The sequence below is a fragment of the Muscardinus avellanarius genome, assembly GCF_963383645.1.
Source record: "Muscardinus avellanarius genome assembly, chromosome: 14".
In the NCBI taxonomy this organism is placed as follows: Eukaryota; Metazoa; Chordata; class Mammalia; order Rodentia; family Gliridae; genus Muscardinus; species Muscardinus avellanarius.
This window is the reverse complement of record NC_137800.1, coordinates 13334930-13352779: the sequence shown is the minus strand read 5'-3', so window position 1 is coordinate 13352779 and position 17850 is coordinate 13334930. Positions and strand designations below refer to the sequence as shown.

General features: G+C 56.8%; 1 protein-coding gene across 2 annotated transcripts; it reads right to left on the bottom strand.

The window, feature by feature from the left end:
• Window positions 1-1376: 1376 nt before the first annotated feature.
• HR (HR lysine demethylase and nuclear receptor corepressor) lies at window positions 1377-16989 on the bottom strand (the record flags this gene model as incomplete). Of its 2 annotated transcripts, XM_080710572.1 has the most annotated exons (18): window positions 1377-1439; window positions 1633-1761; window positions 2192-2356; window positions 4055-4170; window positions 4697-4816; window positions 4932-5062; window positions 5253-5325; window positions 5528-5693; window positions 5866-6102; window positions 6216-6379; window positions 6708-6789; window positions 8968-9083; window positions 9243-9332; window positions 10770-10934; window positions 12533-12720; window positions 12802-12952; window positions 14178-14952; window positions 16378-16989. In XM_080710572.1, the coding sequence occupies 18 exons, from the start codon at window positions 16987-16989 to the stop codon at window positions 1377-1379; spliced, it is 3543 nt and encodes a 1180-aa protein (XP_080566698.1). The 2 variants fall into 2 exon arrangements, with proteins under 2 accessions (XP_080566698.1, XP_080566699.1); XM_080710573.1 differs by lacking the exon at window positions 2192-2356.
• Window positions 16990-17850: the final 861 nt, after the last annotated feature.

The window sequence follows — 17850 nt, the reverse complement described above, 5'->3', positions numbered from 1 at the left end:
GTTAAGAGAAAGAAACCACCACACCGGTTCAAGCACTGCACCACGAACCCTGGAGACTCTACCGGAAGGCACCCCACCAAAACGCTAATAGTGGTTGGGTTGGGGTAAGTAGATGGACTTGCAGGTGACTTTCTTATTTTCTAAATGTTCTGAAAAGATGTTACATGTATCATAAAAAAACTTTATTTAATAAAAAAAAATCCCCAAACCACAGCAGAAACAACTTGGTCAGACAAGAGCTGGCACATTTGTGGGGCTGAGATACATGGAGGGCAGAGGAAGGGCCACACCAGAAGGGCCGGGGATGGGGTGGGAGGGGAGGGGCAGCTGTCTGAAGCAGCAAAGCTTAGTCTCAAGGGCCGTAGCCACTGAGAGCAGTCGGCTGGGCAGAGCTTTCCTGACTCTCCCTCCAGGTCCAGGCAGACAGGAGAGGTGGGACAGCCCGGGGCTTGCTAGGAACAGAGGTACTCTGGAATCCACAGGCCAGTGCCGCCCAGGGAGGCCACCTCAGTGCTATGCTCGGGACTGTGTGCCTCAGCTGCTGCCACAGCCAGGAGCATCTTCAGGGTGCAGCCCCCTGGAAAGCTCCAGGAAGCCAGGCTCAGGAAGAAGAGCGGACAGTGGTATTTGAAGTCCCTATTATCAGGTGCACCCGTGTGCCTCTGCTCCGGAGCAGATCTCCTCGCCCCTCCCTCCCCAGAACAGGTGGCCTGCAGGAGCACGGCCAAAGGCTCTGGCAACATCACAAAACAAGAGACTAATGGAAATCACGAAGGCGGGAGGAGGGAGCAGGGGCAGGTGGCATCACCCACGTCATTCCTCCAACCAAGGCTGGGCGGCCCCCAAGGCCGCCTCTTCTCTGTGTTTCAGTTCTTCCGGTGACAGGGCAGAGTCTCCGTGGCCCCTGATCCAGCATGTCCGCAGTGCGAAGGGCTGCCCAGGAGCCCAGTGGGGATGTAGATGGTATAAGCAGAGCTGGGGGCATGGGTGGACAGCAGGGATGAGGCAGGAGAAGAAAGTGTTGCTTAGGCCAAAATGATTCCCGATGTCCCCCAGGGAAGGACTGTTGGTCTCCTGTGTTGGGACTCAGGAGGTGGAAGGAGTTGACCCCCCTTAATATGGGCCGGGTACTATGAAGAGGGATGTAGGGCTAGAGTAGGTGCCAGCCCACAAAGGGCACAGAGCGTCCATGGCACTGTGGTTGTTGGTATTGGGGCCAGGGCCAGGGAAGGAGCGGGGGACCCTGCTTGTGCCAGGGTGGTATTTGTGGGACTGACCAGAAGTCCCCGAGTCCCCCAGCACCATTCCCTGCTAAAGCGGCACCTGGACTGAGCACCTGGTCTACCTTTCCCCAGGATCCCCCTACCCTGGGACACCTATTTAGCCTCCTGTAACGTTCCCACGGCCACCTTTACTGCTTGGAACACAGCCCAGTCCATCTAGGAAAAAGAGACAGGACAAAGAATTTTCAATCACATTTGGGACCCCCTGGCACCCCACCCCCATCAAGGACACCCTTTCTCTGCACAGGCCGGTGAGCTGCCTGCTCAGCCCAGGGCTAGATCTTTCCTGCCCCCCACAGCTGTACCCCAGGGGGACTTGGGCAGCACACCCCATCAGGGCCACACTCACTTGGGCAGAGAGCAGGCGGCGGTCGGGGGACAGGCTGGATCCCTGGTGACACAGCTGAGCAGAGAGGGCCGAGGTCTCGGGGGACAGGAAGTGCTGGGTGACGCTGACCGTGTTCACCAGGCCCTGAACCTGTGCCGGGGAGGGAGGGTGTGGGCAGGAGGGTCAGTGGAGGCTCAGGGCCATGTGCATCCTCTCTAGTCCCTGCTGTCTACTTACTCTGAGGACTCCCACCCAACTCCGGAGAGCAGAGGCCCTGGATACAGTGCATCCCAAAGGGAAAGGGCATGTTCAAACCAAGCCAAAGGGGGCCGAAGGAGACACGAGACCCCTCCATGGCCACGCTGAGGAGGCTGGGTTAGCCTGGCTCTCTGGGCAAGTCTTGTTTGGACTTAATGACTTCAAGACCCCACGGCTCCTCTGTCTCCTCTTCCCTACCTGGCTCCCTGCCCTGCCTAGCTCTGGGGCATGGAGATAAAGCCATAGGACCCCAGTGGTCTGCTAGTCCCTGGCTTCTCATGCCCTGATCTCCCATGAAGCCCTGCCCTTGGGGAAGAAGCACCTGGTGGGGCGCCCCTGCCGGTACCAGCACAGCCTCTCCAGGGGCCTGCAGCAGGGTCCAGCAGCTTACACCCCACTCCTCCCTCAGGCGCCGCCGCAGCCCGGCATCCAGGTAGCAGCAGCCCGGGGCCCCGGGCTCCAGAGTCCCTGCCCCAGCAGGGCACACCTCAAAGAAGAGAAGGGGAGATGAACAGGGTGGGAAGGAAGGGCAGGGCGGTGGGAGCACAGGGATGGCGGCTTTGTGGAGGACGGGGCACAGGAGAGAGTGGAAGCAGGCAAGTCTTGAAGGGCAGCAGGGGAGGGCATGGGTGGGAGGGAGGGGTGGTACTGAGGGTCAGGGTGGCAGAGCAAACACTGGGCTGGAGGGAGCTGAGAGGAGGGATTAAGGGCGCTCAAGCTGGAGGTCTAAAGCCCTACTTTTCCTGGGGCTGGATGCCTTTCATGACTTCTTTGGTCCCCTTGCTCCTTCTCCTAATGGTAACCCTTTCTCCAAAACCCAGGAAGATGTCCTACATGATCGCCATTCATAAACCGTCTACACCAGGAATTCTTAACAGAGCTCTATGTTCCTGAGGAGGCAATTCAAAGCACTCCTCAGATTCCTCTAAGATCCTGGATCCCAGAAAGGCCACACAGAATGTCTGATTCCCAGTGGGTAGACGGGGACAGGCCGGCCTGTCCAGGCCGAGGCCTCTGCAACAGGCTTTGCTACGGGGGCTGTCACTAGCCCAGCCAGAGTGGGAGCTCCTTGGGCAGGCCGGGACTCGTGGAGGCCAGAGGAGGAGGTGCCAGGGAACACCTGCAGAGGCAAACGCCAGCATCATGCTCCAACTGGTCACCAGCTAAATCCACCCCCTTCTGCCAGGACCTCAACCCTGGTCCTGTCAAGGTTGGGAGGGGAAGGCTGGTGAACCACACTGGACCCTAGAGGAGTCTCAGCCAGGTGCCAAGATTCCTTTGCCACAGAGACTCAAGTCCATCCTGGGGCTAGAGCAGAGTTTCCCAGGCTACTCAGTGAGAATGTGCCCCTTGGACCTCCCCCATGAATCACCGCGTTGGGCCACACGGGACTGCCCACGGCCAGCCACACCCAGACCAGAGGAAGCCATGTTTATGCCGGCGTGCCTGCCCGCTGCCTTCTGCACACCCCAGTGCTTGTGTGGTATGCACGGGTGCTGGGGGATGCCACTTTGTGGAAGTCTTTCTCCCAGAACAAGTGGGGCTCTGGAACCATGGATCCCCTTCACTCTAACCCTGGTTTCCCACTCTTCTGCCCCTGGGGAGCTCCCTGCCTCCTGCCCAGCTCCAGCCTCTTCTCCTTCCCCTGCCCAATCCTGGTGGGGTCTCTCTCCTGGCACCTCCTTGGGAAGTCTCTCCTCATCAGACAGAGAAAGGGCAGCAGCAGGGCCCCCTTGGCCTTCTTCCAGGCACCCCTCCCCCAGAGCTCAGGAAGGGGAGGCTGCCTGCCCCCAGGAGGAGCACCACGCAGTGACAGACATGAGCTTGGATCTCAGCTCTACCGCTGAGCCTCACTTTTCTCGTCCACCGAACGGAAAAGCAACCATCCCCACGTGGCTGGGTGAAGAGGCTGTTGACTGAGCTCACTCACCCAAAGCCCCGAGCACAGCGCCCAGCCTGCGGCCACGGCTGCCTCTTCCCATCATGAGGACCCTCCTGCTACCCTCTCTGAGCTCCACCACAGAATCCCAGGCTGCCTTCTCTGCACCTGTCTGGGTCCAGTCTGACCAGCACTGGGGTGGGGAGCAAGCGCAGGGTGGGCACACAGACGGGGCAGACAGGATGAGCTTTGGGTTTGGGGGCTGAGGGCGGGGTGGTGGGCAAGAGCTCCAGGCTCCCTTCTCACCATCTGGAGGAAGCGGCGGATGCGTTGGGCATCCTGTGCCCGGAACACATGCCACACGGTGCTGACCTGGCTGCCGGGAGACCAGAGCCCCTCTCCGTCCAGACCTGAAAGGAAGTCTGTGGGAAAAAGGGGGGCTCAGGTGGGCCCAGGGTGGGCAGAGACAGATACCCACCTCTGACACTCCACCACCCAGCTGTGTCCCCAGCCTTTACATTTTATTTTTTTGTTTTTGGTTTTTTTTTTTTAAAGAGGAATAGGATTCAGTCTTTTTTTTTTTTTTTTTTTTTTTTTTTTTTTTTTTTTTTTTTGGTGGTACTGAGGGTGGAACCCAGAGGCTTTCTACCTCCAGGCTATACTCCCAGACCATTTTTATATTTTATTTGGAAACAGGGTCTCACTAAGTTGCTGAAAGCCTCACTAAGTAGCTGAGGCTGGCTTCGAACCCGTGCGATCCTCCTGTCTCAGCCTCCCAAGCGCAGGGATTACAAGCGTGCGCCACCACGCCCAGCGTTTACATTTTATTTGGAGACTGGGTCTTTACTAAGTTGCCCAGGCTGGCTTCGACCTTGCAATCCTCCTGCCTCAGCCTCCCAAGAAGCTGGCACTACAGGTGCGCATCACCGCATCCCAGTGAGGACCCACCTTTCTGTGCCCGGTGCCAGGCAGGCAGAGGTGCCTCAGCATGCACCAGGATGCTGACCAGATCAGCCACCTCCACACATAAGTTCTTGGTCCCCAGGTGTCCACGGTGTGGGCTCACGCCTGCATAGAGGCAGAGAAAGGACGGTTGGGAACAGAATAGGAGAAGCACCGCTGTCTCCAGAACCTGGGCACAGGTCCGAGGTGGGGGGTGGGCAGAGGCATGGAGGGCACTCACCATAGGCTGCCCAGAGCCGGGGCTCGAGCAGATGCAGGGCGAGGCCCGGTGGGAGGTAGGAAGCCAGGTTGAGTTTCCCGTGGTGGGCACAGTACTCTGGGAGGGGCAGGCTGGAGGCTAGGTTCTCCACCCTGTGTGTGGCAGGGGTCATGCCCAGCAGATCCAACCCAGTCGCCCCCTTAGAGCCCCTCCCCCACAGCGTAGCAAGCTTGGGAGAACTGGGTCACCGTGGGGTGGGGTGGGAGGAGGGAGGGAGGGAGGGATGATCAGGGGTAACATGGTGGCCTCGGAGGCAGGGCTGGTCCTTGGTACTGTGCATACCTGCTGCTGTCCTCATCCCCCAGAGCTCGGTGCAGCAGGAGGACGGAGGAGGCCTCGTCTGACTTTAGGCGCACTAGGGAACAGACAGAATGCCACTTGTGCCGGGGAAGCCTCCTTGGCCAGAGGCCCCGGCCCCAGCCATGCAACACCCGAGGCTTGTTTCTCTGCTGGGCCCTGCTTTGAGACACCCCCAGGCTGACTCTTGTGCTCCAATGCCACCAGGTCCCTTGGGCTGAGGCTCCCAGCTCCTTCTACCCCACAGGAGGGCTACTTACCCTCAGGCCGAGAAAAGCCCTCCCAGAATGCTGCGCTGCCCAGGCTTGAGGGCTGGGGTGGCCCGAGGGGGCTTAGTGCCTGCACCTGGCCTTTGAGCCCCCTCAGAGCATCCATCCCCCACAGGCCGCCTTGCAATGTCCTCTGGATCCCAGACACCAACACGGGCTGTAGGGGGCAAGAAGGAGGACACGGAGGAATGGAGGGGGCCCCATCATGGCCAGGCTGGGCCATGTTGTAGCAGCTCAGGAACTGCTTAGGAGAGCCCCTTGGAGCGTCCACGGCAGTTCGGACCTAGCGACCAAGCCCCCGCCCCTTGGTGAGAAGTAGTCCAGCTCACCTGCCCCTGCCTCCAGTGCTCCTGGAAGAGGCGTAAGCCACGCTGAAGCCGGGGCTCCTGCAGCCACAGCAAGGCCCCGGGAGGCGACAGGCGGGACCTCACTGGTGACAGCGGTAGGCTGAGGCCCTTGCGCAGGCCCGGCCCGGCTCGAAGGCCCGGCCCCAGGGCTTTCTCTTGGATCTTGCGCTCCACCACCTGCGCGATGATGCTGTCCAGGATGTTGGTGATACGGTCGTCCTGTGGGAGAGAGAGATGGAGGGGCAGGAAGGCTCAGAACTGCCCGGCTCCACAGGGAGGGCTGCCCGGCCTCTGGCCCCCAGTCCCCAGACCCGCTCTGTGCCCTGGCTCACACTGGGCAGGGCAGGAGTGACCGGAGCGAAGGCCATGTGGATCCGCCCGTGGCCCAGGCAGAGTTTGACAGCAGTGGAGGCCAGCAGTTCACACAGGGAAGGGCAAGGCAGGGGCCCTCGGCTAGCGCGCTCCTCTGCGGGCGTCTCTGTAGAATCTGGGGTCTCTGTTGGGAAGAAAAAGGGTGAGGGGCATCCCTCTGTGCCCTTTACTTTTTCCCCAGAAGATGGGTCCCCTCATCTCTTGGCCAGGAGCCTGCTGTCCCCTCACCAACATCCCTCAACTCTGCTTGCTCCCCCACTTCCCCAGAGGGGGCTCTGGAATCTCTAAAAATGGACCCTGGAGTCAGTCCAAGAGGGGCTGGGAGGCCTGTCTCCAGGAAGAGTGGTAGAGGTTACTGGGCCTGCAGGTTGTCTGATCAAGCAACCCTGGAGACTTCTACTGTTGGCTGCCCACCCACATCACTCATTCCCGGGGGCGTGGGTGCCACTCACCCTCTTTGATGTCCTTGGTCCTGTTAGAATCCCCATTGCAGGAAGGCTGTAGAGTTGAGGTTGTTTTCTCTGTCGGCTCCTTCTGTGAAACCCCCCAATCCAACCAGAGATTTTTAGAAATGGCAGACACAGTCAACTCACTTGTGAATTAATGAGGGACTCTTATAAGTCCTAAAGTTGTATTTATGGGGAGAAAAGTGCTACAGGAAGAAAAACACTATTCTTGGATGGGCTTTATACAGCATGGTTTAAAGTATACTAAAATAGATGTGAGCCAGGCGAAGAGGTGCACGCCTTTAATCCCAGTACTTGGAGGCTGAGACAGGAAAATCACAAATTCGAGGCTACCCTAAGCTACTTAGCGAGGCCCTAAGCAACCTAGTGAGACCCTGTTTCAAAAAAAAGGGGGGCTAAGGGGATGGGCACGATGACATACACTTATAATCTCAGTACTTGGAAGGCTGAGGCAGGAAGATAGCAACAGGTCCAAGGCCAGCCTCAGCAACTTAGTGAGGCCCTTAACCAACTTAGTGAGAGCCTGTTTCATAAGAAATGGTAAAATAGGGCTGGGTGTAGCTTGTAGATAAAATGCCCGTGGGTTCAATCTCCAGTACCCCCCCACACACACAGACCACAAGGGAGGCTGGGGTGTAGCTTAAAGGTAAAATGCTCTTGGGCTCAATCCCCAGTACCATAAACAAACAAACAAACAAACAAACTGAATACATATATCTACAATTGTCTTAAAAGAAATATGTCAGAATGCTAATGGCAGCAAGAAAGGTCATAACTGTGTTCCTCTCATATCTGTCTTTTTTTGCGTGTGTGTGGTACTGGGGATGGAGCTCAGGGGCATTCTACCTCCGAGCTACACCCCCAGCCCTATTTTTATCCTTTATTTTGAAACAGGGTCTCACTGAGTTGCAGAGGACCTCACTGAGTAGCTAAGTCTGTCCGTGAACCATCATCCTCCCGTCTCAGCCTCCCGAATGCTGGGATTACGAGTGTGCGCCACCACGCCGGCATATTTGTCCATATTTTCCAAGATTTCCACCACACGTATATGGCACCGTATCTGATATGCGAAATCCATTTAGCGAACTACTTCTTGAGTGAATAACTTGCGTTACAAAAACATCAATTTCATAAACACTTTGCACAATGCATGAGGAGCTCCTGCTGGGGTAGGCAGGCGCCAGGAATACTGAGAATATTCAGTGGCTGAGACTACGCAGAAGCAGCCCATGGCTAGGGTGGTAGCCATGGCCACAGGCAGCTCTAGGGTGGCTTGGCAACCTGTGAGCTAGAAGATGCACAAGGCAGACAGGACTCCAGGTGGGCAGGGAGTGAGGACTTATAGTGAGTGCTAAAAGGAAGGAACCAGATGCTAGAGCTCACGGTAAGGATCCTAATCCCCAGAGAAGGGGCCGGATTCCTCCGTGACCTGATTCCACCAGCTTCCATCCCCATTAAAAGAAAAGGGCCAGCCAGGTATGGTGGTGCACGCTTATAATCCCAGTACTTGGAAGGCTGAGACAGGAGGATCACAGGTTCCAGGACAGCCTCAGCAAATAGTGAGACTCATTAACCTAGTGAGACCCTGTTTCAAAATAAGAATGAGCCGGGCATGGTGGTGCACACTTGTAATCCCTGTACTTGAGAGGTTGAGACAGGAGGATTGCACAGGTTCGAAGCCAGCCTCAGCTACTTAGTGAGGCTCTCAGTAACTTAGTGAGACCCTGTTTCCAATATAAATTAAGTCTGGGAGTACATCCTGGAGGTAGAAAGCCTCTGGGTTCCACCCCCAGTACCACCAAATAAAATAAATAAATAAATAAATAAATAAAATAATAATGAAACATGGCTGGGGAACGTAGCATGCAGTTAGAATGCCCTGAGTTCAAGCCATAATACCATGAAAATAATAAAAATTTTTTAAAAAGAGGAGAAAGGCCAGGCCGGGCGTGGTGGCGCATGCTTGTAATCCCTGCGCTTGGGAGGTGGAGACAGGAGGATCGCGCAGGTTCGAAGCCAGCCACGCTGGCGTAAGAGACCCTGTTTCAAAAATATAAAATAGGTCTGGGAGTGTACACCGGAGGTAGAAGAGCTTCCAGGAACCCCAGTACCACCAAAAAAAAAAAAAAAAAAAAAGAGTAGAAAGGCCAAACCCCTTGCAAAGGTCTGTCATTTGCAGGCACACTGCTCAATCCTGGAACCCACCAATTAGTCCTTGTCACCTGGGTTATATCCTGTTTCTTACCTGCTGGCCCCCATCGATGGGGGCCCACACCCGGGCATCGGCTTGGCAGGGGCAGTGCCCCCGGATGTCAAACTTGGCCCAGACCTGGTGCATTGCTGTGCTCAATTCTGTCAAAGCTGAGGGTGGAGAGCAAAGATGGAGACGGTGCTGAGTACAGACCAGCAGGTTGGCCTTAGCAACCACGGCATGGCCCCAGGGTGGGAGACAACCAGAAGGGAAGCTGGTCTCCCTCAGGACCCACCCGCTGCATGCCCCGCCCCTCCGCGATGGCGCACCCTGGCTGGAGATGAACTGGGTCAGCGTCAGGGAACAGGCAGCGTGCCCAGCCTCCTGGGCACACTCCTCCATGGACTGCTCGGGAGAGCCTGCGGGGTAGGAAGGGAGAAGCTGCTGGTCCAGAGAGCCACATAGCCACAGGTGAAGGTCAGGGAAGAAGGCCAAGAACGTGGTATTTACATCAGAGGCGCCACAATTCATAGAACTTGTGCTGTTTAGAAAACTTGGTCACATAGTGACACTGGTTCATCTCTTGTGGAAAACAGAGGGTTTCATACCCTAGATGCTTTACAAAATCCCAAAGCAAGTCATTGGAGAGACTGTTCCAGAATTTAACTGTTTCTGGGACTGCCCACTTTTGGTAATGGGGATTTCCCCCTTTGGGGAATGGGGATTCAACCCAGGGGCATTCTACTCCCAACTATGCCCCAGCCTTTTTTCATTGTTTTATTTTGAAACAGGGTCTTGCTAGGTTGCTAGGGGTCTCGCTAAGATTCCAGGCTGACCTCGAATCTGGGATCTTCCTGTCTCAACCTCTCAAGTACTAGAATTACAGGTATACACCACCACACCTGGCTGGACCTCTTTTCAGCCATATCTATTGGAACACTGGGAAACGTCAAGACCTCCGGTGCTCAGCTTGAGCCAAGGGGGAGAAAGCTGAGACCCATAAAGAGAAGAGGATGGAACCGAAAGATCTGAGTCTAAACCCTTACTATCTCTGTGACCATGGACAAATCACGTAAGCACTCTGCATTTTCCTTATCTGAAAATGAAGGCAATAGCACCCAGTTCACAGTGTTACAACAAGTTTAAGTTCTTTCTTTCTTTCTTTCTTTCTTTCTTTCTTTCTCTTTCTTTCTTTCTTTCTTTCTTTCTTTCTTTCTTTCTTTCTTTCTTTCTGCAGTACTTGGGATTGAACCCAGGAGTATTTTTTTTTTTTTTTTTTGGTGGTACTGGGGTTCCTGGAAACCCTTCTACCTCCGGGCTACACTTCCAGACCTACTTTATATATTTTTTTGGAAACAGGGTCTCTTAAGCCAGCAAGTCTGGCTTCAAACCAGCGTGATCCTCCTGTCTCCACCTCCCAAGCGCAGGGATTACAAGCGTGCACCACCACACCCGGCCCCCAGCTCTATTTTTTGTTCTTTTATTTAGAAACAGGGTCTCACTAAGTTGCGGAGGGCCTCACTCAGTAGCTGAGACTGACTGCGAACCTGCGATCCTCCTATCTCAGCCTCCCAAGTTCTGGGATGATAGGTGTATGCTACCATACTCAGCTACAACAGGTTTAAAATGGTGCTAGCTGGGCAAAATGGGACTTCTTTTAAGGGTGGGCAGGACACACCTGTGGTCCCCTGATCTGGGGAGAGGGAGAGGCCTGGAGGGCCAGCTGAGGCTGAGGCAGGGTGGGGGCCAGAGGCTCTTCTGGAAGAGCTAGCAAAGAAATGGCCCTACACTTTCAAGCAGTCCTACCGTGGCCTCCCTCCTGCCCACTGCCCTCAGCCCCTCGGCCCCTTTCATACCTGCTTTCTCCCTGGCCCTCCCAGCGCCAGACACACGGCCACAGGCCCCACACAGCCGGTAGCTGCAGCGGGGGCATCTCCAGTGTGTGTTGAAGAGCCCGTGGTGGCAGCGACTGCAGCAACGTGGACTGCCCGGGCTGTCCTCTGCCACTGCTGGCCCCCGGCCTGCTGACCATAGGAGAAAACAGAGTCAGAGGGCTGAAGGTGACTTCAGCCCCTTGTAAGGACTTCATGGGGAGGCCTCCAGGCAGTTGCCACTGAGCGCCACCTGGGGAGGGGAGCGGACCCTTTGACTCCCCCACTAAGTCAACAGTCTGTCATGACCTCTCCGCAGGTGCCACCCTCTCCAGCCCTCCCAGCCCAGCTCAGCCTAGTAGCTGAGGTGGCCTCTGCTTCCCTGTCTGCCCCGCCCTCTGCCTTGCCCCAGGGATTTCCCTGCTGAGCCTGAATTAGTAATCCACATCTCTTCCAGCACATTCTTTCATCTACCTCTCTCCTCCTTCCAAGCCCTACTAGTGGCCAGATGTGGAAAGGCACCAGGGCTATCAGGGAGGTAGCCTTCCCTGCAGGGGACTCTGTTGTAGAAGAGGAAAGCTTCAGTGACCATACCTGCTTACCCAAAGGAGTGGGGTTTTAATTACTTACTTACTTATTTCTTGTGGCACTTGGTATTGAACCCAGGGGAGCTCCGACTCTGAACTATACCCCCTGCCCTTTTCATTTTATATTTTTGAAACTGGGTCCAAGTTACTGCACTCTATCCTTCAACCTCTGATCCTCCAGTCTCAACTTCCCAAGTACTGAGATTACAGGCATGTGCCACCACACCTGGCAGGAGAAGGGTTTTGTTTTTGTGTTTTGGTTTTTTAAAACAAAGCTTCAGACCGAGCAGACACTGGTGGGTAGAGAGGGTGTCAGTGAACACACAATCAGCGAACACCTGGTTACGTCCCCAGTGGGGCTCTGGGGCTCCCGAACTGCTCAGGACTAGGCCCCTGCCCTGCCAGCTCACACTCCCGTCAGGGACAAGTGGACCCACAAATACAGAGATGACTGTGTCATCGTGAGAGGGGGCGGGCCTGGTGGCCAAGCTTTGCATGGGGCCCCCAAAAGATGAGTAAGTCCTCCAGGTAGACAGGGAGGAGCGGGCATTCCAGACTGAGGGGCCCGCCAGGGCCAAGGCCCCAGGGGACAGACGAGCTCAGGCGATCCGGGAAGGGAGGGATGGGTGGTGTGTGTGCCGGGAATCCAGGCTGGGAGCAGCAGGAGCCAACAGGAGTGGCTGAAGGAATCTCAGGATACTGGCTCTCTGGGGCAAGAGGAGCCACAGTGATCTCCGCCCAGGGAGTGACAGGCAGACCCTGGGCTGTTTGTTTATAAAGACCACTCTTTGGTGCTAGGAAAGACCTGCTGGAGGGAGAACCTGGAGCCCAAGACCCAGCTGCATATCCTTGAAGCTCTAGCATCAGCCCCAATTCTACCAGCCTCCTGGGCCAGTCTCCCCACCCCAGCAAGCCTTCGCTGGCACTAAACCCTCCTGAGTACCACAGCCCCCCAGGGCCCTTGCAGATGCTTGTAGTTCACCCTGTTTCCCCCACAAGCCCTCAAGCTCTCAGAAAATTGGGCTGGTTTTACAGTTCCCAACATCCGCCACCCAGGCTAGAAACCTCAGCGTTGACTAAAAGCCCATGTCAGGAATAAAGACAGAGGAGGCCAGGAGCCCGGTAGGCCCAGGAACCCGCAGTGTTAGAGGGACAGCTCACCTTCACGCTGGGCCCAGGCCAGGGCCTCCCGCTCCCGCCGCAGCAGGCGGCAGAGTCGGTCCCCCAAACCGCTCAGCAGTTGCTTGGCGAGGCCCAGGCTGAGCTGGGCCTCAGGGCCAGACCCTCCTCCATCCTCTGAGCTGCCCGGAGAGTCTTCTTCCTGCTGTGGCTCCCCTCGCAAAAGCAATCTGCAGACAGAGTCAGGAGCGTAAGGGTGGAGCATAGGCAGTGTGTGAGGAGCAGCCAGGGGCGCCAGGGGCAACACTCACCTCCGTGCTTGCCGGGGCTGGGAGGCCGGTCCTCCCACCTCTCCGGCTGCCTGGGTGCAGCCTTGGCATTGAACGATGTCTGCTGAGAGAGCTGGGCAAGGCACATCCTGAAGCCCGGGATCTTGGAGGCTGGCCCTACCATCTCGGGGTCCTGGGGAGATGATGCGGCTAGTCAAGAAATCTGGGTGTCTAGGGCAATGCCAACCCCAGCCCCTGTCTCAGCACCCACCCTGCCCACACAACAGCCAGCCCCGCCCTTCACCCCAGGCCTGTGGGGCCTAATTCAGATCGGCAGCTAGACGGTTCATAGGCGGTGCCGAGCGGCGGCCCGGGACTGCCCCGGCTTGGACTGACGCCCAGGGAAGGGTGTCTGGTGTGTCGAGCCCGAGGCTTTGAGCAGCTGGAGTGATGGTCCTCGCACAAGTGCAGGATCCAGTCGGCGTAGACTTTGGATAACTCCGCTGAGGGCTTACAGGCACGGCTGGCTGCGTGACAACATGAGGAGACAGTCCCAGTGTGGACAGACAGACGGAGGGCGCCGGAAAGTGAGAAGTCTGGGGAGTTTCAACACAGGCCACAGGTGCAGTAACCCAAGAAGGCAAAGGGGCCAGCAACGTGCCAGCCCAGCCTGACGCCCGGGAGGGCGCAGAAAGAGCCGTGCCAGGTGCAGAGGTTTGTGGGCAGGGCCGTGAAGAGAGTCCTGATCCAGGCCCACAGTCCAGGAGGCTGAGAAATGAGGCGATTCTGAGACCCAAGGCCAGGAGCCAGCAGCGCCGGAACCCTCCATGAAGGACACAGCATGGCACAGGAATCCGAGATGTACCCAAGGCCCTAACAGCAGACAGTCCAAACTAAACTTCCATGATCCAGCTGGCCAAGAGAGGCGGGGCCAGGGTCCTTCAGGAGAAGTAATGCCCAAGCTGAGATTTGTGGCACAAATAATCCTAGCAGTGAACATTTATTGAGCATTTTCTTTGAGTCACGAATTTTTCAGTGCCCTTGATGTGAATTATTCTAGTATTTAATCCGTGCGGCCATCTTCATGAGATAGATACATCTTTATCTCCATTTTATAGGTGAAGAAACTTGAGGCCCAGAGAGGCGAAGTAACTCAGCCAAGGTCACACAGGTCAGGAAGTGGGCACTCTAACTCCTGAGCCCATGCTCTGAATCACGTCATTGTGCTGCCGCCAACGCACCAAGGGTCCGGCTCGTCCCAGGTGTCGGGGGAGATAAAACCACTGGCTGGGAGGCTCTGACCATAGATACTGAGCCGTAGAGATCCAGGCAGGAAACAGCGGTGCATAATCTGCCTACGGGCTACCACCCCCCAAGGCCCCAGCCCTGGCCCCTGCGGTGCCCTGCTGCCCCCTTACCCGTCTGCTCACTGTGCTGTTCTGACTCCGCCTTGCTCCCCATCGACGTGTCTGGCACCTCCTGCCCCGTGGTGGTGCCTGGGAAAGGGTTGGGTGCACGCTTGGGGGCCAGGCCACCCACTGCTCCCTGGACCTCTGGGCTGCCTGGCCTCTTGAGGGCCCGGGGCCGGGCAGCTGAGCGCTCCTCATCACCAGTGCAGCCGCCTGGGCACCCAAACTGCTCGGAGTGCCGCGTGAGCCACGTCTTCTTCAGCTTGGTGTGGTGGCTCGGGGGGCAGGCTCTGGGACCAGCAGCCTTGTTCGCATCTTCGCTGGCTTCACCAGACCCACTGGTACCCCCCTCTAGGCCCTCCTGACACTTCCCACAAGGGCCAAGATCCCCCTCTTTAGCAGGTGGGAGGGATGAGCAACAGCCCCCCTGGGTGGCCGGAGGCCCAGGAGAGGGGCATCTTGGTGTAGCTGGTGGCCCCAGCTGGTAACCAAGGCTGCCACTGCCTGGCACAGCCCAAACATTGCCGAGAGTGTGAACCAGGCCCGGGGGACAAGGGGACCAGGGGGCCCGGGAAACAGCATCTGGATGCCCCAGGAACAGCGGGCAAAGGTTCTGCTGCCTGCCAGCTCCTGTCTCCCCATTCCTCTGATGAAGTGAAGGGCCTTCTGCCTCTCGGGCTCTCTGGAGATGCCCACTAGGGGCTGATCCCAATAACCCAGGTTCCAAGGCCACCAAGGGTTCCTTTGCCAGTCGGAGGGAGCTGGGATCCTTATGGTAAAGGCCCTAAGAGAGGAGAAAGGGGAAAGCTGGTGAGGACTTTGGTTCCCAGCTCCTAAAAGGACAGGCAGGACAGGCCCTGCCATTGTTATAAAGACTGAGCCAGGTGTGGTGGCACACACTTGTAATCCCAGCATTTGGGAGGCTGAGACAGGAGGATCGCAGGTTCGTGGCCAGCCTCAGCTACTTAGTGAGGCCCTTTGCAACTTAGTGAGACCCTGTTTCAAAATAAAGAATAAAAACTAGGGCTGGGAGCCGGGTGTGGTGGTGCATGCTTGTAATCCCAGCATTTGGGAGGCTGAGACAGGAGGATCACAGTTTGTGGCCAGCTTCAGCTACTTAGTGAGGCCCTTTGTAAATCAGTGAGACCCTGTTTAAAAAAAAATAAATAAATAATAGGGCTGGGGGTGTAGCTCAGAAGGTAGAATCCTCTGGGTTCCATCCCCAGTATCGCAAAATAATAATAATAATAATAATAATAATAATAATAATAATAATAATAATATAGGGCTGAGTGTAAGTCAGAGGTAGGATGCCCCTGGGTTAAATCCCCAGTACCGCAAAAAAAAAAAAAAATCCTAAAAAAAGACTGTTGACATGAAACCACTGATCAGGTAATAAATAGCACTTCCCTGGGTCCTCTGAGTGGCTCCCAACTGCCCGGGAATCCCCAGATCTCTCCCAGGATTTCTTGGATCTCCCCATTCTCCAGCAGCTGAAAGGTTCATGGTAGGCACAGCCACAGCACATCTGGGACTTCTGTGGCTTATTGGGCGACCTCATTCATACTGCTTATTTTTATCTTTTTTTAACTGTGGTACTGAGGATTGAACCCAGGGGCACTGTATCTCCAGGCTACATCCCCAAGCCCACCACCCCCTTTATTAAAATTTTTTGTTTTGAAACAAGATCTCACTAGGCTTCTGAGGTCATTCTCAAATCCTCGATCCTCCTGTCTCAACCTCCCAAGGACTGGGATTATAAGCCTGTGCCATCACACCTGGCCCATACTGGTTTTTAAATATTTTAAAATCTCCATCTGGGTATGCAGGGGAGGAGCCCTAGACATAGGTCATGAGGTCACCTGCACATCCCACTCCCAGAGAGGCCTGGCCTGGCCCACCCTTGTCCTCCACCTCAGGACAGGGCCACACGTTGGAAGGCCTGGGCCTGGGTGGAAAATGGGGAGTCACTGGCTGCAAAGGCCAGAGGGCAGGGGAAGCCCAGAGGAGAGTGGCTGCTCAGGGCAGGATGCTTGGCTGACTGCAGCTCTGGGCAGCTGTCTGGGGCAGCTCTGAGCAGCGGGCTCCTCCACCCAGGGGCTATCTTGTCATCAGAATGGAAAGGCAGAGTGTAACTGCCCTGGTGGGGCTCCACCCAACTCCTTAGGGTGGCCCAAGCCCCAGGTGCCCTTTCTGCTTCAGGACTCACCTTGCTGCCCAAGCCGAAGGCAGGCGGCACTTTGGGCTGGCTCCCGGAGTACACCCAGGGGTGCGGGGCCAGGGGCCAGTCACATGGACGCTCTGGGGGCAGGCTGGACACTAGGTAGGGTGGCAAGTAGCTGGGCACCCAGAAGGGAGCTCGCTCCAAGATCTTGGTTTCCAGCAGGAAAGGGCAGTGGAAGGGCCGACAGGCCACAGGGTCACTCTTGAGATGGCCACCACTCTGCTCGGGATTCAGAGGGCCATAGCGAGGTGGGCACGCTGGCCCGCAGAAGGCCAGCGGGTGGGCTAGCATCGCCTCTTTCCAACGCAGTCCTTCCTTGCCGCCCAGCCAGCCGGCCTTCCTCCCCCCATTCCGGGGGCCCTCACCCTCCACCAATGGGAGTGTGTCCTTGGGGCCGTGGGAGAAGCCGGGGGGAAACCAGGAGTCTGGGGTGCTTAGGACGCCATTCCAGAAGGGACCAGGCTCTCCCAGGCACAGTGCCCCACGTCGCAGGCCATCCCGTGGCGGGGTGCCCGGCTCCTGTCCCACGATGCCATTCTCAGGGGCTGTCTTCTCCCAGGCCGGGGTGTCCTTCAGGAAGCTGGGCGTGCTGTCCATCACTCTCCTGCCCTCATGGGGCTCTCCCAGGGGAGTCCCTGAGGCATAATCACCACAGCATGAGTTCCTTGGGCACATGCCCCAAGCACCTTACCCCGGCACCGCCCTGGCAGCACCAAAGTGGCTCAAACCAGTAAGGCAAGCGCCAGCCCAGTGGGACGCGGTTCACACTACCACATGGGCCAGAGGGTCCTGCCTGGCTGCGATTCCCCAACACTTGGAGCTCACCTCTTCACCCAAATTCTGCCCTTCGCTCCCCCCACAAATTTGGAAGGTCAAATTCAGCAGAGGCTGCCATTTTTAGGGTGACACATTCTGGCCTTAGCAAGCCAGGAACCTGGTCAGGAGCCCTAGAGAAGGACAGGCAGCAAGAACCCTAAAGGTTCGCTGGGTGGAGGTGGGAGACAGGAAGGCTGGACCCTGGCCTTGACCCAGTCACCTGCTGTGTGACCTTGGGCAAGTCATGTCAGCTCGTAAGCTTCCATTTGCCCTTGTGTAAAACGGGGCTTGGGTCTCGGACAACTCTTCCCTAAACTGCAGTCTGTGGTTTTTGGGGTGCTGCTTGCCAATCCCCAGCTCCTGCCAGCCTTGCAGGGCTAGACATGCAAACCAGGCAGGCTGGAGCCACTGGGAAGGGCTCTAGCTGGGGCTGCTAGCTGGTGTCTCTCCATACACCTGGGCAGCCTGACCCTCTAGACGCGTGGCTTCACCAGCAGAGCCCCCAGGACAACTGCTGGGGGGTGGGATCTCTGCGGTCCCCAAAGCCAGGAGTGAGCCAGCACTCGAGAGGGGATTAACAGGCTTCGGCCGGATGGGTCAAGCTGCCCCAGCCCAGCCCGCAGTGCCAGGGTGCTGCGGGTA